Consider the following 24,055-nt stretch of genomic DNA (forward strand, 5'->3'; position numbering starts at 1 on the left):
TGATGATATGTCTATAAACTGGGGTAATAGTTTGAACTGCCCTTTTTTTAAGTCAACATGGGCAATGATCGGGTATCTACTTCAATGAAAATATGCAGTTCCCTGTTTATATTCTAAATCTTGAAAAGATAGCCTACTCTGGCAAACCTACACAGTACACGGGAATAATACAGTATTGCATTGCACATAGCCATACATGTACTGTTTCTTTATGTACTATAAAAAAAAAAAAAAAAAAAAAAAACTTCTCGTCGAGTGACGTTCACCGAAACCACTTCTTCACCCTGTTGGTTTCAGGTGTTGCAACTTCCATGAATGTAAACATGACGTGCAGTATGGGTATTGTAGTTCTGCTGTCAGCCGCTGCACGAACTGAAACAAAGCGTCAATGGTTTGCAAAACTGTTAGTCCCAGAGTGCCCCACTGACGTTTCTCAAGTAGTTACTGTGTGCTAGGTGGATCAAGTTGCAAGGTGTGTTCGTTACCTGATACTACTTACAGACACAGTAGAAAGTTGCTGCAAATGTACTGTATTGGCTGAAAGTGTACAGCGATTTACTCTGAAAACATTTTGCGTGGGTTGTGGATGTGGTGAGTCTTTTGAGTTATTCTTTTTCATATAGCATACTCAGTACAGAAAATTTGCACGACCAAAGTGGTTTGTTTTAATTGTATTATTCTAGAAAAGACTCTAAAATGGTTATTTTGCAAAGAAGTAGTTTTGCGAGATAGATGTTGTATAATGTGGAAACGTTTGCAAAGCCTTGTCTTGCAAACTGAAGAAAAGTGAAAGCCAGTGCACTTGTGATTAATTAACTATTTACATAACACTTTTGAAATGTGTATTTATTTTTTGGCTGGTAGCTTGTTAGACTCAAACAAAGTATTGCTGTAGTGTACAATAAGTTTATGTAACCGTAATACACGTACAACAGTGTATGGTGTAAAATACACTCGATTACTTTTCGGAACCAGTGCTAGCGACAATACTAACTCTAGGAATAAAGAATAAAATGCATTTTCTTTAGTTGTTTTGATTTGTATTAACCCTACACAGGTGTCAAGTCAGTACTATCGGTTCTATAAATGACTGCGAACTGTGAAAATAACCTTGTCTCTTTTTTTTTTTTTTTTTTTTTGTCTTACTCATTTAAACAGCACATAGGGCTGTTTACGCTCAAACAAGACTGACTTGTTTTTTTGTGCAGTGGTGTGGCAAACACCAGTACAAATGGCGCCATTGATTAAAAACAAATACACAGAAACGTTATTTTTCTTTACATAAATATATCATGTTACAAAATATAGCATGTTATTATTAAACTACAAGTTGCAAAATTCCAGGCCATTGTTTCAGTAACTCTTACACTGTCTATTGTGTACATGTATTTATGTCATCGTACATAATAATGGGGCATATACAGTGCGTGTGTGTGTTTATTTTGTTACAAATTTAGAGACTGACAATCCCACACTGTGTTGTGATAGTCCTGCATCGGGTCGGGTTCGGGTCAGAAATGTGAACTTTGTCGCGGTTTGCGATTCGGGTACTGGTACCAAAAAAAAAAGAATTTTCAGGTCTGAATTTGAAGAACCAAAAACGTTTTCTGACCTTTCAGCGCACTCGTCTCCCAAATAACAGTTTAGAAGGTAAATATAGTGGTATTTCCTGCACGAAAGCAGTGTGCGATTAGGGAGGAGTCGGCTGACTAAGCACGGTGTTCTCGCTTGTTTGAGAAGCCTCCAGATGCTTTTATCATGTCGGCTCGGTAATAGCGCAGGGTAAATATAATGTACTGGATAACAGTTCGAGAGGTAAATCACAAGTGTGGAATTCTTTTGGAATCATAGCGAATGGAAATAATGAACATGTGACTGGATTTGTTGCTTGTAAAACCTGGCATTATGTTTTTGTGTATGACAACCACAAAACTGGTACATCATCTCTGCGTAATCACAGGTGTAGCTCCCTTTCAACTGGTGGCATGAAAGGACTAGACAGGTATTTTATAGTAAAGTAAGTTAATATGTTACAATGTTAAAATATATCCAGAACACTAGAGGCACCATGCTGTATAGCCTATAAACCCAGTCTGTGGAGAATGGTAGCGATAGCTGTGTGTGAATGAGAGCGTGAGAGAGTCAGTTGACGCAGGCAGTAGGTAAAGGACAAACACTTGCAGGTTTGGGTCGGGTTGCAGGTGTTATTAAAACGGGTCGAGCCGCGGGTAAGAAGACGGTGTTGCAGCGGGTTCGGGTCGCGTCCTGTAATAGCGGATCCAGGTCGGAAGCGAGTCGTAAAAAATCGGACACACGCAGGACTGTGTAACGCAGATTATACCGTCGAATTTAGGTTAGTTACAGGTTAACTAATTTAATAGGGATAATTTTTACGATGACGTTGTCAGTATGGAGTTATTGACTTTATGCTAGCACAGGGGCAGCTAAATCATTATGTATCCATTACTTTAAAATGTTTCACAGTGGCACTTGACAGAAACGCCCATGTGGGATTTATATCAGCTTCAACGGGTAGTTCAGCAGTTTTTAATGTCCCTACGCTTATTCATCTGTGTCGCTATAGTTCTTCATGATGTGGTTTAACAAAGATTAACATTAAAGGTTCAACTGTAGACCTTACTATTACTATCTAGACAGGCGTGTTCACCCATTTTCTGTCTAGCTCAACCAATTGGTTTATGATGGTAAGAACATAAAAAAGTTTACAAACGAGAGGAAGCCATTCGGCCCATCTTGCTCCTTTGGTTGTTAGTAGCTTATTGATCCCAGAATCTCATCAAGCAGCTTCTTGAAGGATCCCAGGGTGTCAGCTTCAACAACATTACTGGGGAGTTGATTCCAGACCCTCACAATTCTCTGTGTAAAAAAGTGCCTCCTATTTTCTGTTCTGAATGCCCCTTTGTCTAATCTCCATTTGTGACCCCTGGTCCTTGTTTCTTTTTTCAGGTCAAAAAAGTCCCTTGGGTCGACATTGTCAATACCTTTTAGAATTTTGAATGCTTGAATGAGGTCGCCGCGTAGTCTTCTTTGTTCAAGACTGAACAGATTCAATTCTTTTAGCCTGTCTGCATATGACATGCCCATTCCTGGGAGCAGGACCCTCGTCAACATTGTCAAATGTAACACTTTGTAAACTATAATAAATATATATATATATAATATATATATATATATATATATATATATGTATGTGTGTGTGTGTGTGTGTATATATATATATATATATATATATATATATATATATATATATATATATATATATATATATATATAGTAAGATGGCAGGGAGGGGGTTAAAATCCTTCCCTGCCAAAACATGTGAAAATGCAACTTGATGTAATTGTTTTATTGTTTAGTAATCCCCTGCACCTGGTGCTAATTGTAAATTAGAGCCAGGTGCAGGGTATTTAAGAGAGGCAGCTAAACTGCTCAGGGCTGCTGAGTAGAAGGAGACAGAAGGTGTGCTCTGTTTCCGAGCAGTCAAGAGCAGGGTACGGTGTTTGTGTTTGTGACAGGTAAACGGCTTAGCCGTCCTGTGAGGTTAGTTAGGGTCCAGTGTGTATTAGTCGCAGTGCTTAAGAATTCTTTCTGTAATCAACAAACGAACCGAACATAACAAAACAAAATAAACTAACAGAAATGGTCTTTTCACGCGCGCGCCATTCGCGGTATTTTTGTTAAAGGTCTGGACCACACGAAAATGTAACCCGTTGCTTGGCACTTACTCAGGCTCCATCTATACGTATATATATATATATATATATATATATATATATATATATATATATATATATATATATATATATATATATATATATATATATATATATATATATATGTATATATATATATATATATATATATATATATATGACACACACACACAGTACTGTGCAAAAGTTTTAGGCAGGTGTGAAAAAATGCTGTAAAGTAAGAATGCTTTCAAAAATAGACATGTTAATAGATTATATTTATCAATTAACTAAATGCAAAGTGAGTGAACAGAAGAAAAATCTAAATCAAATCCATATTTGGTGTGACCACCCTTTGCCTTCAAAACAGCATCAATTCTTCTAGGTACACTTGCACAAAGTCAGGGATTTTGTAGGCATATAGTCAGGTGTATGATTAAACAATTATACCAAACAGGTGCTAATGATCATCAATTCAATATGTAGGTTGAAACACAATCATTAACTGAAACAGAAACAGCTCTGTAGGAGGAATAAAACTGGGTGAGGAACAGCCAAACTCAGCTAACAAGGTGAGGTTGCTGAAGACAGTTTACTGTCAAAAGTCATACACCATGGCAAGACTGAGCACAGCAACAAGACACAAGGTAGTTATACTGCCTCAGCAAGGTCTCTCCCAGGCAGAAATTTCAAGGCAGACAGGGGTTTCCAGGTTTCCAGATGTGCTGTTATTATATATATTATATATATATATATATATATATATATATATATATATATATACACACACACACACACACACACACACACACACACACACACACACACACACATTATATATACAGTACTGTGCAAAAGTTTTAGGCAGGTTTTAGGCAGGTGTGAAAAAATGCTATAAAGTAAGAATGCTTTAAAAAATGGACATGTTAATAGTTTATATTTATCAATTAACAAAATGCAAAGTGAGTGAACAGAAGAAAAATCTACATCAAATCAATATTTGGTGTGACCACCCTTTGCCTTCAAAACAACATCAATTCTTCTAGGTACACTTGCACACAGTTTTTGAAGGAACTCGGCAGATAGGTTGGCACAAAACTACCCACAGTTCTTCTGTGGATTTAGGCAGCCTCAGTTGCTTCTCTCTTTTCATGTCATTCCAGACAGACTCGATGATGTCGAGATCAGGGTTCTGTGGGGGCCATACCATCACTTACAGGACTCCTTGTTCTTCTTTACGCTGAAAATAGTTCTTAATGACTTTTGCTGTATGTTTGGGGTCATTGTCATGCTGCAGAATAAGTTTGGGGCCAATCAGATGCCTCCCTGATGGTATTGCATGAAGGATAAATATCTGTCTGTACTTCTCAGCATTGAGGAGACCATTAATTCTGACCAAATCCACAACTCCATTTGCAGAAATGCAGCCCCAAACTTGCAAGGAACCTCCAACATGCTTCACTGTTGCCTGCAGACACTCATTCGTGTACCGCTCTCCAGCCCTTCGGCGGACAAACTGCCTTCTGCTACAGCCAAATATTTCAAATTTTGACTCATCAGTCCAGAGCACCTGCTGCCATTTTTCTGCACCCCAGTTCCTGTGTTTTCGTGCATAGTTGAGTCGCTTGGCCTTGTTTCCACGTCGGAGGTATGGCTAAGTCCACGTCGGAGGTAAGTCTTCCATGAAGGCCACTTCTGAACAGACTTCTCCGGACAGTAGATGGGTGTACCAGGGTCCCACTGTTTTCTGCCAATTCCAAGCTGATGGCATTGCTGGACATCTTCCGATTGCGAAAGGAAGTAAGCATGATGTGTCATCTGCTGCAGTAAGTTTCCTTGGCCGACCACTGCATCTACGGTCCTCAACGTTGCCTGTTTCTTTGTGCTTCTTCAAAAGAGCTTGGACAGCACATCTGGAAACCCCTGTTTGCCTTGAAATTTCTGCCTGGGAGAGACCTTGCTGAGGCAGTATAACTACCTTGTGCCTTGTTGCTGTGCTCAGTCTTGCCATGGGGTATGACTTTTGACAGTAAACTGTCTTCAGCAACCTCACCTTGTTAGCTGAGTTTGGCTGTTCCTCACCCATTTTTATTCCTATCTATATATATATATATATATATATATATATATATATATATATATATATGAGAGAGAGAGAAAACTCAATTAATGTCCAACAATGTTTTGTAATTCTGAGGCTATATACACACATTCTTATATTAAGACACCTCTTCACTTTTAAAATAGTTTTCAAATCCAATTTCTGCTATTTAATAAGAATAAATGAAAAGGGCCATGAACACAGAGGATAGGCTACTACCATTTTTCTCAACACTTGTGTTGTCGATATCAGCTAGTAACTAAGTCCAGCATTATATTACACAATGCTCAATTTATGATCTTGCAAACCTGCAGCCTTCCGTAGATATTCTGATTTATCCCCCCTGCTCCTCAGTGAAGACTCGAGTTGCACTGCAGTAGCTTATGAGGTAGTTTACTAGATCCTTCCTCAGCTAACTTCTTTCTGGCCTTACAAAATCTGGACAATGTTATATGGCAAATATCAAATGATTCTGCCAGATTGCACTGACTTTCCCTCATTCTGCACTTCACTGGAATGAGTACGCTCATACTTCTCTAACTCTTAGCATACTGAAAGCAAAATAATGAATAAAAAATGAGCTAGTGTTGTATGGGGTCAATTGTAACACTTGTTACAACTAGCCCCAACCCTGGGAGCCATTATTAAACGTCATGTTCTGACAAGAAACAACAAAACTAGCATCAGTCAATGTAGGTTTGGATTCATGAACTGGGGAACTCAGGAATATCACAAAAATAAAGTTGGTAAATTGTTTTTTGTAGATAAAATCTTAAGCTTTAAGCACAGGTAGTTTATTTTCTAGAGGCAGGCAGAGAGTCTAACAGAGCAGGTACAGAGTGAGTTTCATCTCTAGCTTGTTTCAGATTGAAGAAATTGGAGGTGTAACAATTGACCCGTGTTACAACTGTCCCCGGTCTCCCCTACTATTGAAGTGTGCAGATACTGTCGAGTTAGTATATTGTGACAGAAACAAACTAAAGTAACAGAATACAACACATTTTATACATTATATAAAAAGCAAAAGTTCAAATTACATTACTCAAATAACTCAAAATAATCACTGAAAAATGTAATTAGTAAAAACCGGAAAAACAGAAGCCCTAATTATACTGTAGATATACTTATTTTTATTATAGAAGCACGGTAAATTAAGAAAAAATTACCATGATTTACCACAGTCAAATAACCATGCACATTTACTATGGTAAACTTCTAAGGGTAGCTACATCAATCTATTGTTTGACCTTGAAATTCAATCAGATAACACCATGGTCAGGTGTAAACACATGCTGACCCAGTTCAATTACACCCCTATCACCACCACTCCAGATAAGGTAATGCGTAAAAACAGCAGATATGTTTCTTATCTGGAACGCTGCATATAACATCAGAAGAAAACCTGTTATGTTGTATTTTAAGTGTCAGAAGTTATAACCATAATTTTGACCAAACCAGGTATTAAAAAACATTTGGCAACCAGTTCTTAAGAATGATTACTGACACCATCTTTAAAATAATAATAATAATAATAATAATAGTAAAAGGACCATAGAGGGCAGTAGTAGGTGGTTGTTATTTTGCCCTTTTAATAATAAGTCGTCATTTGTTTTTCATTTATGTAAATAACAATTTCATAAGCATACACTCTCAAAAAGCTGATATGTCATTGTGACATAGTTGATAAAATATTTCCTAACCTTAACCTGTTATTGTACGTATGAAGAGAGTATAAATCACTTTTTTGCTGACATTTCTCACTTTTAGCCACAGTACGGTATTGAATGTCTTTTACAATCATTACCAGGTGCAGGTGATAATTAACAAAACACCTCATAATAAACGTGCATTTGCACATGTTTTTCTTCAGCAGGGAGGAACTTAACTCCCTGCTCACAATATCTATCTATCTATCTATATCTATCTCTATCTATCTATCTCTATCTATCTCTGTTGGTGCTGTCTGTCACGGTGTCTGTTGGAAGTGCTTGTGGCGTGTGTGCAGAGCACAGAGTGAGTGAGGGACTCTCCCCAGTTTTTCCTTCTATTAATTATGTATGTATGTATGTATGTATGTGTGTGTGTATATATATATATATATTTCTCTTTTTTTCTTATGTTATAGGGTTATTAAATCCGATTGAGAGTTGGGTTTTACAGATTGACGGCCGTTATGGCCAAACCGGGGGGAGGAAGGGGTTGAAGCGCCAATTTTGAAAATTTAACTAGAAGGCACAGCATTAACATTGTTGTTGATGCTACAGTACCAGTGCAAAAATGCGTTGTTGAACTCGGAAAAGTAGTTGGGTGTGGAAACATTAAGTTGGCTTCAAGGATGAGTAAAGCTGTAGTGGTTTTCCTCAGTAATGAGGAATTAGTTCAAAAGGTAGTGCAGCAGGGATTAGTAATTAGTGGAGTGTTAGTTTCTGTTTTGCCTCTTGCGTTCCCTGCTAAAAAGGTTACTATTGCCAATGTTCCCCTTTATTTCAAAAGTGATCTGATATTAAAAGAACTAAGTCGGCACGGACAGATAATGTCCGGTATGTCCATGATTCCTTTGGGCTGTAAAGAACCTGTATTAAAACCTGTTTCTTTCAGCAGACAGGTCTATATACTTCTAAATAATACTAACGATGAATTAAACATAGCTTTTAGGTTTTATGTTGATGGCGCCGATTACGTAATCTTTGCTTCAACAGAATTAATGAAATGTTTCACTTGCGAGTGTGAGGGGCACATTGCAAAAAACTGTAAAAACAATGAGGACCACGATAATGAAAGGGGAGAAACTAGTGAACAGAGTGAGAGCAGAGAGGTGCCTGTGAGTAAGGCAGCCGACGCTGCAGCTCAGAATACTGCAGTTGTGCTCGGTGTGGAAGAGACTGGGGGAGCCGTATTTGCTGCTGCAGAGTCCGTCGCTGAAAAAGAAAGGGAGCTGACAGTTCAAAGAGTTCAAGAAACTGATAATGTTGTGGAAGAATTGGGGTCTCAATGAGGCTGCTGATGATTTGAATGTTTCCAAAACGCATACCAGAACAGTTAAAAATACAGATACTGAGAAAGAAATCTGAAAAGGGATAGTAACAGTGCAGAGATACGATCAGAGGAGGAAGTGGAGGTGGGTGGGCAGGTGATTAATGCACATATTGATTTTAAAATGCCTGGAGAAAAAGGAAAATAAAAACTAAGGAGATTAATTAAGCGAAACAGTCTCTCATTTTGATGACTCTGAGTATAGTTTAGCTGTGAAGAGTGCAGTCTCTGTTAGTGTTAGCAGTGCTGCCAATCTCTCAGCGACTCAGAGTACATTGGAAGTGGAAGACAGCGGAGACGCTGATAATGATGCGAGTGAGAGAAATACTGACTCCTCAGTAACTTGTGAAATGCCCTCTATCTAGTCAGTCGGAGAGAGGCGGGTACAGTAATGAAAGTATTCGTAATTTTCTGGAGCGAATTAAAGGTAAAAGTAATGTTAGTGTAGTTGTTCACTTTCCCGACTTGAATTGATTTGTAAGTTCTGCCCAGCAATTGATGCGCAACGCGTCAGTTATAGGAATTGAGAAAAAAGAACGAGACTGATTGAAGTATTTAATGAGCAAAGTGCGTGCTTCTTTTAAATCTAGCAAAAATGTTTAGATATGCACAATTATCTCTTTCTGTCTATTGGTTTGTTGTTTTTATTTTCTCTTTTACTCCTATTATGTAGACTTTTAATTTAGGTACTTTAAACATTAATGGAGGGAGAGATGTAGGAAAGAGAACAGCAGTTTTTTGAATATTTAATGCGGAATTAAATGAGTGTTTCCATTCTTCGAGAAACACATACAGATGTAAGGCAGATTGGATTAAACAGTGGGACGGGGAGGTGAGCCATGGCACTAATTTCAGTGCAGGAGTCGCGATTTTATTTTCTAAGGATTTTAAACCGGACTCTTTTGTTGTGAGTGAAGAGGTTGAAGGGCGGCTATTAAAAGTCCAGGTCAGTATTTGTAGTAAGACTCTTGTCTTTCTAAATGTTTATGCTCCAAATGATGGTGAGAGAGAGTGTTATTCTTCCAAACTAAGAATAAAGTATTGGCACAGTTTCAGCCTGAGGATGTGTTTTTTTTGTGTGGGGATTTTAATTGTACAGTACATAACAAGGTTGATAGGACTCTGAACCCCATCCAAGGTCAGCCAGTGAGCTGGTCTCTGTCTTAAGAGACCATGATCTAGAGGATGTGTGGAGATTGATGAAACCTGATGCTCGCCAGTATACTTGGGTGAAAGGGAGTGCTGGACATATTTTACTAGTTAGACTTGATAGGTTTTGTTTTTAAGCATCATTTAAATTTATTTACTACCTGTTATATATGTCCTACTGGTTTCTCTGACCACAGCTTCGTTAATTTGAACATGCTTATCCCTTCTCCATGTGTGTACACTTCATATTGGCATTTAAACACAAAGCTTTTAAATGATACTCATTTTATTAAATGTTTAAATTTTTTGGGGGAACAATGGTGAAGGCAACAATGCAATTTTTCATCCTTAAGGTTATGGTGGGATGTCTCTAAGGTTCAGAGTAAACTACTTTTCCAACAGTATACTAAAAATATTACTAAGAGTATTAGTTTAACAATGAGAGAGCTGGAAGAGGACATCAATGAGCTCCATAGAGCTCTGGGGTCAAACTATAGTGACAGGCTGAGGACCTAAAGCTTAAAAAAAGTAAACTGTCTGTTCTGCTGGATACACGAGTACAAGGGGCGCTAGTGCGCGCCAGGTTCCTTAACTTGTCTCAAATGGACGCTCCCACCCAATACTTCTTTGCTTTGGAAAAGAAAACTGCTCAGAGTAAACTTATTTATTGTTTACGGACGGATCAAGGACAACTACTGAGCGAACCTGAGGTCATCCGGAAGTACAGTGTGGGTGCAGCAGTTCCTAGAAGGTCTGGTTCAGGTTCCTGAAGAAAAGAAGGACCAGTTGGAGAGAGAGTTAACTTTCCAGGAGTTCTCTGATGCTCTTATGGGATTGAACAATGGTAAAGCACCAGGGATTTTTGGTATACCAGTGGAATTCTAGAAGACTTTTTGGTCTACAGTCGGAAAAGACTTGTTTGAAGTGGTACTTGAGAGCATTGCAGAAGAGGCACTGCCTTTGAGCTGTCGGTGCGCAGTATTGACTTTGCTACCAAAGAAAGGAGACTTATGTAATATAAAGAACTGGCGTCCAATAAGTCTCCTTTTTACAGATTACAAAATTTTATCAAAAACTTTGGCGAATAGGTTGCGCAAAGTGATGAATTGTGTGATGCATTTTGATCAAACGTACTGTGTCACCGGCAGATCAATATTTGATAATATTTTTCTGATTCGTGATCTAATAGCAGCCTCCAAGCTCTTGGGTTTTAAAGCTGGTCTAATTTCTTTAGATCAGGAGAAAGCCTTTGATCGTGTAGATCATAAATATTTATTTAATGTAGTTAAGACTTTTGGTTTTGGGCCCAGTTTTTTGGGCAAAATTCAGTTACTCTACAGTAATGCTTTAGTACACTTAAAATCAATGTTGTGCTTCGCTCTCCTATTCAGGTGCGGAGGGGAATTTTCCAGGGTTGTTCCATGTCTGGGATGTTATATTCACTCTCAATTGAACCATTACTCCACAAATTAAGGCTTTTTTATCTGGCTTGTCCATTCCAAATGTACCAATGGAGCCTATAAAAGTGGTGGCCTATGCTGATGATGTTGTAGTCTTTGTTTTGGGGAAAAAAATATGTTCAAACATTAAATGATTGCTTGACAGTGCCCTCTGCAAAGACAAACTGGTCAAAAAGCAGTGCGTTTTTATTATGTGATTGGGAAGGCAGTAGGCCTCCAGATCTCCCCTCAGGGTTACAATGGAGTCAAGCAGTTTTTAGATACCTGGGAGTGTTCTTGGGAGGGGAAGGGGTGGCTAAAGAGAACTGGGATGGGATGTTAGATAAGGTCAAAAGTAGACTGCAGAGCTGGTGATGGCTCCTCACTAAACTATCCTATAGAAGTAGAGTTTTAGTGATTAACAACCTACTAACCTCCATGTTATGGCACAGAGTAAGAAGTGTAGACCCCCCACTGTTATTTAAAGAGATCCCGAGAGTGATTGTAGATTTTTTCTGGGACGGATTGCACGGGATAAAGCAGAGTGTGCTGTTTTTGCCTGTTGAAGAGGGAGGGCAGGGCTTGGTTGATGTTGTCAGTAGGTTTGCAGCATTTAGACTGTTTTCTCTACAGAGATTGCTCTATTCTCATGAATCTCTTCCCCTGGAGAGCGCTGGCTTTTTTTTTTTTTTTTTCCTCCAACGGGTGGGGAAGTTGGGTTTAGACAGACAGAGGTGTTTTTATTGAATACTGCACAGTTGGACTTGGTTGATTTACCTGATTTTTACAGGGAGTTGCTGAATGCCTGGATTCTGTTTAGAGTAAAACAAGATTTTAGGTGTGTGGAGTTGTATTGGCTCTTAGAAGAGCCATTGGTACATAATCCTAATTTAAAATGCCCAATTTTAGAGTCTTAAGTGTTTATTAGCTGTTAAATAGTTTTAAGTGTTTATTAGCTACTAAAGGATTGATAAAAATTGTGCAGCTAGTGGATCTTAAAAAGCAAGCTTGGAAAAGCCCTGAGGACCTAGCTCTGAGCTGGGAATGAGATCGGTTAGGATGATAAAGGGTTTTTTAATACAGCTGTGGGCAGCCTTGTCTACTGAGGGCATGAAGGCTGTGAGTTAGTTTTTCAAAGGGGGCAGTTCTCAGGGTTTAGAGCCAGAGGTTTTTAAGCTTCAGGTTGGACCTGCTGTCGATCAGGATGCTGACTCCCCAGGACACCTTTTATAGTTTGGAGCATTCTAAGCCTGCAGTTTGGAGCGTTAGGCTGTGTGTTAAGATTAGGAACTTTAAACTGTTGAAAGATGTCCCAGATACGCACTGGATGGAGAGATTGGGTGTTGAAGGTTCTGTTAAACCTGCCTGGAATAACTTGTATAAACCACCAATCCAGAAAAGAGTAGGTGATCTCCAGTGGAGAGTTCTGCACACCATTGTTGCTGTGAACTCGTTTCTCAGTATTATCCAGTCAGAGGCAGATAAGTGTGTTTTTTGTCAGCAGAGAGAAACTATTTCATTGTTTTTTGTTCTGTCCAAGGCTGCAGTCTCTGATGAATTTACTAGACGAGTTGTTCAATTGTTTAGTAATGAATTTCTCCCATGTTGTTTTCATATATGGGGTTAATTTTTCTAAGGGGAATAAGTCTATAGTTAAATTGGCTAACTTTCTTATTGGTCAAGCTAAATTAGCCATTTTAAAAAGCAGAAAAAACAAACTGAGCAATGTACTGACTGCTGATGTAATATCTGTGTTTAAGGTGTTGGTGGCTTGTAATAATATTACAGATGATTTATGATATGTAATGTGTAATTGCAGTACCATGTTCCGCCTGCGGGATAAGGTGGCATAAGAGGTTAACTCCCATTTTATTGTCTTTTTTTATCACAGATAACACTGTGTAACAAATTTTTTTGTTCCTCGGTAGTAAGTGTTATTTCCTAATTGCTTATGCCTCAGAAGTATAGAAAATGGCTATTATTCCCCACAAACTTTGCTTTTGTGACCAGGACAGTGATATTTCAAAATATCATTATTTCCAATAGGAAAACGGGCAAATGTGTGTCTTTTCGTTCACATTGTCAGAAAAAAACAACATATGAATCCAAATTAACATGTCTTTATACTAAAGTAATACAAAGATGACTACAAAAGATTTAGAAGTGAGTAGTTTTTTGAGATTTACGATTATACTGTATTTACAGTATAATCGTAAATCTCGAAAAACTACTCACTTCTAAATCTTTTGTAGTCATTTTTATATTACTTTAGTGTTGTTTTTTTCTGACTTTATGTGAACGAAAAGACACACATTTGCCCGTTTTCCCATTGGAAATAATGATATTTTGAAATATCACTGTCCTGGTCACAAAAGCAAAGTTTGTGGGGAATAATATTTATTTTCTATACTTTTGAGGCATAACCAATTAGGAAATAACACTTACTACCCAGGAACAAAAATTGTGTTACATAGTGTAATTAGTGCTGGGACAAATATCTGAATATTTTTTGACATGTATTCGGATGCAAAATTCAGGCGTTTGTATTCGCTTGAAATTACAAAAATACCTTGCACTTATTTACCGCCTCGCCAAACGTTGCGCTACAGTTTCAAACATGGCAAATGAAAAAGAGCTCTGACAAAAATAGAATCAAGTTTATTTATATATATATATATATATATATATATATATATATATATATATATATATATATATATATATACACACACACACACACATACACACTACCTTTCAAAAGTTTTAGAACACCCCCATTTTTCCAGTTTTTATTGAAATTTATGCAGTTCAAGTCCAGTGAATAACCTGAAATGGTAGAATGGTAAGCGGTAAACTGCCAGAGGTTGGAAAAAAAAAAAAAAAGTTTAGGTTACCAAAAACTGAAAAATAATGTACATTTCAGAGTTATACAAAAAGGCCTTTTTCAGGGAACAAGTAATGGGTTAACAACTTACAGCTGTTCTGCAGCAATTGAAGTGAATTAAGCCTTGAAAGTTGATGCTAACTATTCCTACAGGTGTCTTTTGTTGATTACTTACAAACCCTCTGTCTGTATAAAAGCAGTGTTGGACCAGACTGTGTTACTACACCCTCTTAAGCATTATTTGGACAGTATTGTACTGCTGAAAGTAGTATATTGCTATCATAGTGCCGAGAAAAAGGCAATTAACAAAGGAAGACTGACAGACCATTATAACCCTTAAAAGTGTAGGTCTATCCTTTAGAGAAACTGGTGTCAGTGAGTACAGTTTCCTACACCATCAAAAGGCACTTGGAAACTGGAGGAAACTCTGACAGGAAGAGGTCTGGCAGACCCAAAGCCACAACAGAATCAAGACAAGTTTCTGAGGGTCAACAGCTTGCGTGATTGGCGGCTCGCAGGACAACAGCTTCGAGCACAGTGGTCGAAGTAAGCAAGTCTCAGTTTCAACTGTGAAGAGAAGACTTCGAACTGCAGGTTTGACAGGTCGAGTGGCAGTAAGAAAACCATTGCTAAGATGGCAAAATAAGAAAAAGAGGCTTGCCTGGGCCATGAAGCACCGTCAGTGGACTACTGAAGACTGGAAGAAGGTCTTATGGACCGATGAATCAAAATTTGAAATCTTCGGTTCATAACGCAGGGTTTTTGTACGCCGTTGAGTAGGCAAAAGAATGGTTCCTCGGTGTGTGACACCAACTGTCAAACATGGAGGAGGAAGCGTGATGGTCTGGGGCTCTTTTGCTGGAACCAGAGTTGGCGACTTGCACAGAGTGAGTGGCAACCTGAATCAGACGGCTATCTCAGCATTTTGCAGTGCCATGCAATACCGTCTGGTATACGCCTACTTGGTCATCCTACAGCAAGACAATGACCCAAAACATACCTCCACGTTATGTCAGAACTACCTTAGAAGAAAATAACAAGACGGTAGGCTTCAAATCATGGAATGGCCAGCACTTGAACCTCGTCGAGCTGGTTTGGGATGAACTGGACAGAAGGGTGAAAGCAAAGCAACCTACAAGTGCAACACATTTGTTGGAACTTCTGCAACATTGTTGGGAAGAACTTTCCAAACCAATATTTGATTTCCATTGTAGAAAGAATGCCACGAGTATGTTCGGCTGTTACATCTGCAAAAGGTGGCTACTTTGAGTCAAACATTTTGATTAAATTTTGTTAAAAAGATTCCATCATTTCTTTTTTATCTCCAATTATTTATTTGTTCTATGCTTTAATGTCAACCAAATTATGTGCGTGCAAGCATACTGTTCTCTAGGAAAGCTATGTGGGTCAAAAAAGCGTTGTGCTGCTTTTGCGTGAATGAGAATCTCATGACAGAAAAAAGGCAAGCATGTCATTCTGAAATGTCTCGCTTAACACTGGAACTGCAGGGTGTGTGCTACTACCTAGAACGCCAGCGGTAGTCATTTTGATGGGTACATTTTAAATGGCTTCGATATGAAAATGGAACGCAAACTATCGGATACAACTCAAAAGTTTTATTTATGAACATCACAGCTAATGTTTGCATAGTAGAAACACTGTATTAAAATGAAAAAATAAACATAAATTTTCAAAATTAGCGCATATAATGAATGATGTAAAAAAATTAGAAACTATAATAAACATCTCAAAAGAAGATATTGTGTAAACAGATGTGAACTGCTATGTGTACATACAAAATTGAATATAAAGTCATTATAATAATAAAGTAATTATTTACAAAAATAACAAAAGGTATTTTTTCTAAATTAGTGCATATAATGCATGACGTAAAAAAATGAAAAACTATAACAAAATAAACATTTCAAAAGATATTGTGTAAACAGCTGTATGTACATACAACATTTTAAAAAACAAAGTAATTATTTACAAAAATAACATAAGGCTTTTTTTTTTTCACATTAGCCTACTCCATAGCACGACTTCAAAAAATTAACAACTATAATAAAACAAACATTTCAGAAGAAAATATTGTGTTATCAGCTGTAAACTTGTTATATGCAGGCCTACATACAGAATTTTAAAATCAAAATAATTATTTATAAAAAAGAAAATAACTCTGTTCACATTGTGTAACGGGAATGTGCATTCAGGGAAACATACAGTGCCGAGAAGGTTTGTGAACCCCTTATGATTTTCACATATTTCAAACCTAAAATGTTATTTGATTTTAATCTAATAATAGATAAATATAACCCGGTAAATAAATGACACAAAAACATGATTACTTTTTTATCCATAAATGATTCAACATTCAATATCCATGTGTGAAAAAGTATGTGAACCTTGAGATTCAGTAACTGGTGGCACCCCCTTGAGCAGCAATTACTTCAACTAAGCATTTCCTGTAACAGTTGGTCAGTCTCTCACATTGGTTTTGAGGAATTTTGGCCCATTCTTCCTTATAGAACTGCTTCAACTCAGTGACATTTGAGGGCTTCCTTGCATGGACAGCTCTCTTCAGGTCCTGCCACAACATTTCGATGGGGTTTAGGTCCGAGCTTTGACTAGGCCATTCTAAATTGCGGAATTTCTTCTTATGCAGCCATTCTTTTGTAGATCTGCATGTATTTTTAGGATCATTGTCTTGCTGCATGACCCACTTTTGGTTCAGCTTTAGCTCGTGGATGGATGGCCGGACATTCTCCTCTATAATCTTCTGATGCAATGCAGATTTCATGGTTGTGTTAATGATGGCAAGCCGTCCAGGACCTGAGGCAGCAAAGCAGCCCCAAACCATCACACTCCCACCACCATGCTTGACGGCTGGGATGAGGTTCTTCTTTTAAAATGCTGTGTTTGGTTTTCGCCAAACATAACATTTCTCATAGAGGCCACAAAGTTCTACCTTTGACTCATCTGTCCAGAGAACATTGTTCCAGAAGTCTTGTGGATCATCTGTGTACACTTTGGCGAACTTCAGATGGGCAGCAATGTTCTTTTTAAAGAGCAGTGGTTTCCTCCTGGCTATCCTTCCATGAACACCATTCTTGTTCAGTCTTTTTCTGACAGTTGAGTCATGAACACTCACATTAGCCAAGATGAGAGTGGCCTGCAGATCCTTGGATGTTACTCTGGGGTTCTTTGTGACTTCCTTGATGATTTTCCGGTTTGTTCTTGGAGAGATTTTAGTAGGACGAGCGCTCCTGGGTAGAGTGATTGTGGTCTTGAACTTTCTCCATTTGTAAACTATCTGTCTGCCAGTGGATTGGTGGAGCCCCAAATCCTTAGAAATTGTTTTGTAACCTTTTCTAGACTGATGTGCATCAATAACTGTTTTTCTGAGGTCCTCTGAGAGTTCTTTTAATCGTGGCATGATGTGTTTCCACACACCAGTATGGTGAAGACCAAACTCACAAAGTTTCTGATCTTTATATAGGGTGGTGCCTCCCAAACTCACCCCTAAAGATCGATCTAATTATTTAAACACTAATTCTAATTATCCCCTTCATTGAGCTGATGAAACCAGGGGTTCACTTACTTTTTTACATACCCTGAATCTTAATTACTCATTATTTGTCTAATTCACACATCACTTTGGTTAAAAAAACATGGAATTGGTTAATATAAACCCTATTGGATATTTAAGAAAAGACTGGTTTTGATTCAAGAAGGCTGTCATGGTAAAACTATGGAATTTCCATAATTATCATTGGGATTCACAAACGTTTTGTTGGCACTGTACTTCAAAGTAGCCCCCATATTATCATAATCCACACAGATGTAATGCTTATCAACTTGTGTGCATTTACCACATACTGCTCTTTCACACTGGGCACAGATATCAAAACTTATTTTTATTGCATTTAGTTACCTGGCATTGTTTTCTGTTGTGTGTCACTTGATGGCTGCGTACTGTATCCAGGTTGAGCTGCGTTTCCCTGCTTCTGCAGTTTTCTGATCGAAATGTTTCTGCCAAAGCTCCGTGGCTAGCATCATAAGATGATATTTTCCCCGGTACATTCATTGTACAAATGAAGGAATTGATGGCTGCCATGTCCAGTAGCTAAATTGTAAAATACAGCAACTGGAGACCGGTGATTTCTTTCACGTTTTGTGCAGGTGGTGGAAACTCTCTTCTCGCTTTGTTTACTGCTCCAAACTGTTATTTTTTTCTTTTTTCAACTGTTTTGCTAATTACAGTGAAATAAAAACTTTGTCATTGGTAACATTCGTCCCTTTTCCTAAGCACGGTTACAACCTAAGTACCATATTGTCACCCAGTCTATAACCAGCTGGACAAGTTTCATCTTTGCACAGGTAGGAGTAGGGTCCGCTGCCAGCCAAAACTTGATCCCAAATTTGACAGGTTGGTTTGTCCAGCGAAACTGTGTTTTTATCAGAAACAGCTGCTTGTCCATGTAAAGTTTTATGTTTAGCTTAAAGCAGGCAATGGTGTTTTCAATGAAGTCATTCCAAATGTCTGATGCTAAGGCACATATATCTGTAGTTGTTCACAAATCAAAATGCAAACATCTCAAGATTTCTCAAAAAATTCTTGTAATAGGCTAATGTTATAAGACAGCAGAGTATATATGCTCACATAGACAGCCAGATGTCAGTTCTCCAAGGAATTGATAGGATTACAATAGAGATTTGGATAACACATATTTAGACTTCAAGAGCAGTATTCTATTCATATACATACTGCTGTAAACTCAGTGGAGGTAGAGATAACAAACTGGCTTGTATACATATAAAATAGAGTATCGTAGGTTATATTAACAATAAAAGCATGGAACTGCTATTTGGCATCCATTATTTTGTAGTTAATTCACTGGTTAAAGTAAGGCCACACAGCGTATTTTTTATTCCTGTGATATTTTTCTACTTTGCAGTGTTACTGTAATTCTGTGCTGTAAAACACAGGCACACACATGGGCCAAGACCCCCTGCCCCTGCTGCTGTGCAGTCTGCCTGCGTTCTGAGCAATACAATGGCTTTTATTACTTTTTGAAAACAGACAATTATCTAAATGAATATTTAAATTGAGTGACTATCTGAACATGAAAATCCTCTGTTCGTCCCAGCACTACAGATAATATTCATGTGTTATAAAAAATGATAGATGGGTTTCAATGAGTTAAGGGAAAATAATTCCATCTCAGGTTTCTGTGACCGTTTATAAAGTACTCGACCTAACTGTCACATAAACCCTAGATGGAATTATTTTTCTGTAACTCGCTGAAGCCCAGCTTTATTCTCTTACCTAGTAATAGCAGATATTCAAACTGAAAAGTGTCTGGAGACATGTGTTTTTTTTTTTTTTTTTTTTTTTTTTTTTTTTTTTTAACATTATTGAATGTATTTTTGTATTGATACTGTTTGCATGTATTTTGTTCTTTTAAGCATTTACTGGTATGATCAATTTCATTGTTCTTTTGTACAGAGCATTATGCTAGACTAAAATTAAATTTTACAGGTGTAACAATGTCAGCTGTTGGACCACATTCATTTCGTACTGGAGGTTTGGCTCGGACCAGATCTGAAGGGACACTGATTGATTTGATTGATGAAGGACCCTTCAACAACAAAATTTTGAAAGGTATATACTCTTAACTATTGCATGGACTTTCATTTAATTAAATCCCCAATACTGACTAATTGCAGTCTCGTATGACACAGTTCCTGTTAAAACATCTCTAGTGGTATTCCTTGCTTTGGACTCATAACTTCATAAGTAAACAAGGCTTTACCTACATTGGGGTTAGAGGTCAAATTAAAACTCTGAAGTCAAACATTACTGGTGTATTTTCCTTTCCCAAAAAATATACAATTTACTACCTGCAGGTAACAGCTTTGAAAAATAGTCACAATCCCCAGTGAAAAGGATAGTCAGTAATGGCTTGCTCTGCAGTTAAGAATAATCAATCAAAAGATCAAAGGATGACATCACAAAATATTTTAAATATAAATAGGACCTATGATGATTCTTGAGTAGGATTTTCATTGACTTGTATAATGTTCAGTTTTTCATATCTTTCAGAATATTTATGTTTATTTACATTCATTAAATACATTGTTTATATACATTTTTCACTTGAAGTAATCAGTGAAGCAGTATTCTCAAAATATACACTTTTTTTAACAGGAAGTAATGTTGATGGGTCTCTGGCAGAAAATTATTTAGACTGGCTTATTTTAAAGGCCAATGATAAGCCTGCCACCCAAAGCTCAAACCCATTTTGGCATGGACTGTCAGGCTCAAATCCATTCCTGGATGATATTGTCAATACATATGAAAATGAGAAAACAATTGCAAATAAGTCTATATTGAAAGAGGATCCCTTTGCTATATTTGGTGATGACAAGACAGAGTCAATCAGATCTTCGTCTGATGAAATGGATGTCAATCACCTGCTGAATTTTCAAACAGCCAACTCAAAGTCCGGAAGGTGCAAAAGCACTTCTGATCTCTTGGATATCAGTAATGTAAAAGAAACCCCTAAACAAAGCAACATTGCTGCAAGCCAGTTTTTGACTCCAGATTTTAAGTGGCTTCAGAATGACAAAGAAGCATACAAAATGGCATGGCTGAGCCACAGGCAGCTCACTAGATCATGCCTTGATTTGGGCGTGATAAGTCAGAGCCCTGGTTGGGCTCAGACCCAGGCTGCAGAGACACATGTAGTCTGTAAGGTTGACTGTATTGGAGGGTCTGTACAGTTACCTGACTCTGATATCAGCGCCCATATACCTCAAGGCCATGTTGCACCAGGAGAAACTCAGGAAATTTCCTTAAAGGCTGTTCTTGACCCACCACAAGGACTAAACAATGACTATTTAACAACAGTGAGCCCACTTTTGGAAGTCAGAGTCAGCAACCTCAGCACAAAGGAATGTATTTCATTAGAGATGAAAATTGCTGCTGAGATCAGGAATGACCCATTGAGCCAAGTCATGGCTGACATTGTCTGTCTGTGTGGTCAAAAAAAAGAAGGACCCTATGAAAAGATGAAGAACTGTTACATTTATAAAGACACATTACAAGTGAGGTTGGAAACATTAAGACCACGTATGTATATTATTGCAGCAGCAAAAGCAACATGCCTTCAGCCTCCAGCTTTGTCGGTTTGGGATTACATCTCAAAACAAATTACAATTGGAGTTTATGGTCCTAAGCACATCCACCCATCTTTTACAGCAGTATGTGCAGTTTTCAGTCATAATCAAACGCCAGAAAAACTTGCTGTCTTAGACATGAAAAAGGTTCACAGAAATTTGCCACCAGTTGTGCTGCAGCTTTGGGGGAAGAATCAGTTCCATCTTCAAAAACTCCAAGATCTGCAGATTGAAGCTTTTCCGCTTGATTCTAAATTTGAAATCAAAGCCACAGAACAAATTAAACTGATAAAACTTGTGCAGTTAAAAATGGGCAGGGTGCTTCGCCCCCAGTTTCCATTGTCTATGGCTGGCACAGGCGAACATGGCTCCTTTAACCTGGCCATCCAAGTAAAAAATTTAAACCATGAAGTTTTGGTCCAGTTCAGTGTAAAAACCCCTGATGCTGCACCAAAATCTGCTGACAAATACCAGCAGAGATGCCGTCAGAGACGAAAGGAGGTTGGACAATCTGCTACTATACCTGAGACAACAGTATTAAAACGCCCTAAGTTTCAGGACAGGGCAGTTAAGATATCACGCTATGGGGTTGCCTTGAAATCTGTGCTTAGGCAGCCAAAGATTGAATACCTGTTGGAGTATTTCAAAGGAGATACAATTGCACTTCTTGGATTAGAAAAGGTGAAAGCAATAGGACTAACCAAAGTGAAAGAGTGGTATATTGGGTTTCTGCGAGGGAAGGTTGGTCTGGTGCATTGCAAAAACATCAAGGTAATTTCAAAAGATCAAGTCATTGACTTTACTGACGTGAAACTCGGCACCAAAGTTCTCCTTGATCAAATCGTACTTCCATTTAAGAAGCTGACGTATATGTACTCTGCAATTCAGTCTCTGTGTACTGAGCAAATCCCCAGTTGGAAGGCCTTTGCAGAAGCACTTGGGTATCCTTGTTTGTCGCTTGAAGACATTAGCAGAACCCCTGCACAAAGTGAAGCAGACAAAGTGTCTTGCGTTCTAGAAAAGTTGAAAGAAGACTGTCATTCAGATAAAAGCAAGAGGAAATTCCAGCACGAGCTTCTAACTGTAAGTACTGTAGCTCATGTTTAATATATTGTTTTTTTTTTTTTTTTCTGGACTCAAGATTCATAGTACTTTAATAAATACATAATGTCACAATTTTGCCACACATTAAATGTACAATACAGAAACAGTGTTAACCAAACTTTGAGATTTAAGATTTCCATACCTTGTGTTAAATCCTGAGCGCCTGGGAGAGGTGTGGGACAGTGGTACTGGATACAGTCTTGTGTTTTACTTCTCCAGAAAATCATATTAAATCTCTATATTTTGTTTCTCTCCTTATTTGTTTTCTGTCTGCATACATGTTGTTGTTTTTTGTTATGAAATATTTGGCAGTGTATAGATCTGCAAGCAATGTTACATTACAAAACATTACTCTGTTTTGTGTCTTTTATAGGCACTTTTAAAGATAGATTGTCAAGGCCTTGTTGCGCGTCTTACTCAAAACATGGTCATCCTCACAATTGCTGTAGAGCTTGGAATCCGGTGGAGGGAGCTTGCTGAAAAAGCGGCAAGACTAACGAAAGCTCAGATTGATGGTTACGAAGCACCTCACAAGGGAAAGAATGGAGAAGTTAGCTCTGAGGTAAGTCTGTTCCTTTATGTATGTAGTCTGAATCTATTCAATTTGGTGCCGTAAGAACAGCAGTGGCTTGGCAACATTTGCTTGACAGTTGAAACTGTCAGAGAAAGTACAGTACATGTCACCAAGTCTTGCTAGATCTGTACTGTGTGTATTTGACAGGCTGTAAGGCTGTTATTATGATGTAACACAGTCATGTAATAGTGGTTTTATACAGACTTTTCTTTAAAAAATGAACAGATTTCAGATGCCTTACTGTATGTGTTATTCTTTTCTTCATAGGCAATGTGGAAACCTGCTTACGACTTTATATATACATGGAGCTCACCTTATGGAGATGGATACAGGGATGTGTTACAGGATCTGCACTTGGCATTAGACAAAATGAAAAGCCCTGTCACCAGGCAATGGAGACAGCTCACAGGAGCGCTTATTTTAGTGAGCTGCATGGACATACTTAGGGCTGCCGCTTTCCCCACAACCAATGAGGAATAGAAACAGTATAAACAATATAAACACACCCTTCCCTTATTGTTGGGTTGCATGCAGTAGGCTGGGATTATTGTTACAATTGATACCTGCTTTTTTTGGTAAGCTTTTTGAGAGAAACCAACTTTTATTTATTTATTTGTTTCTCTTTCTAGGTCTTAACTGTAAATACAATGATTTGATCACATATCTTCAAATGCTATTTTTGTTTTGATGTAACTTTTTATGATGTTTGCAGATCTTTTTTGTTACTCCATATAGCTGTCTGTCTTGCTTTCAGCTAATTCATTGATGGGTCCACCTGCTCTATGTGAAAGGACACACCCTCTAGTTTCTAGAATAACGAGATCTCAATGAGTATAACATAATTCAGAACCTCTTACATGTTATAAAAATGAAGAG

The 24,055-nt window shown here is 37.9% G+C and overlaps 1 protein-coding gene across 2 annotated transcripts; it reads left to right on the forward strand.

The window, feature by feature from the left end:
• Window positions 1-456: 456 nt before the first annotated feature.
• LOC121315074 (metastasis-associated in colon cancer protein 1-like) lies at window positions 457-24,055 on the forward strand. Of its 2 annotated transcripts, none has more exons than XR_005950196.1 (5): window positions 457-591; window positions 19,862-19,984; window positions 20,531-22,584; window positions 23,055-23,167; window positions 23,447-23,538. XR_005950196.1 is itself a non-coding variant. In XM_041248974.1 (5 exons), the coding sequence occupies exons 2-5, from the start codon at window positions 19,870-19,872 to the stop codon at window positions 23,657-23,659; spliced, it is 2,571 nt and encodes an 856-aa protein (XP_041104908.1). In that variant the 5' UTR covers window positions 461-591; window positions 19,862-19,869; the 3' UTR covers window positions 23,660-24,055. The 2 variants fall into 2 exon arrangements, 1 of the variants encoding a protein (XP_041104908.1); XM_041248974.1 differs by having other exon boundaries at window positions 461-591; window positions 22,979-23,167; window positions 23,447-24,055.

The sequence above is a fragment of the Polyodon spathula genome, chromosome 4 (genome assembly GCF_017654505.1).
Source record: "Polyodon spathula isolate WHYD16114869_AA chromosome 4, ASM1765450v1, whole genome shotgun sequence".
NCBI classification, from domain to species: Eukaryota; Metazoa; Chordata; class Actinopteri; order Acipenseriformes; family Polyodontidae; genus Polyodon; species Polyodon spathula.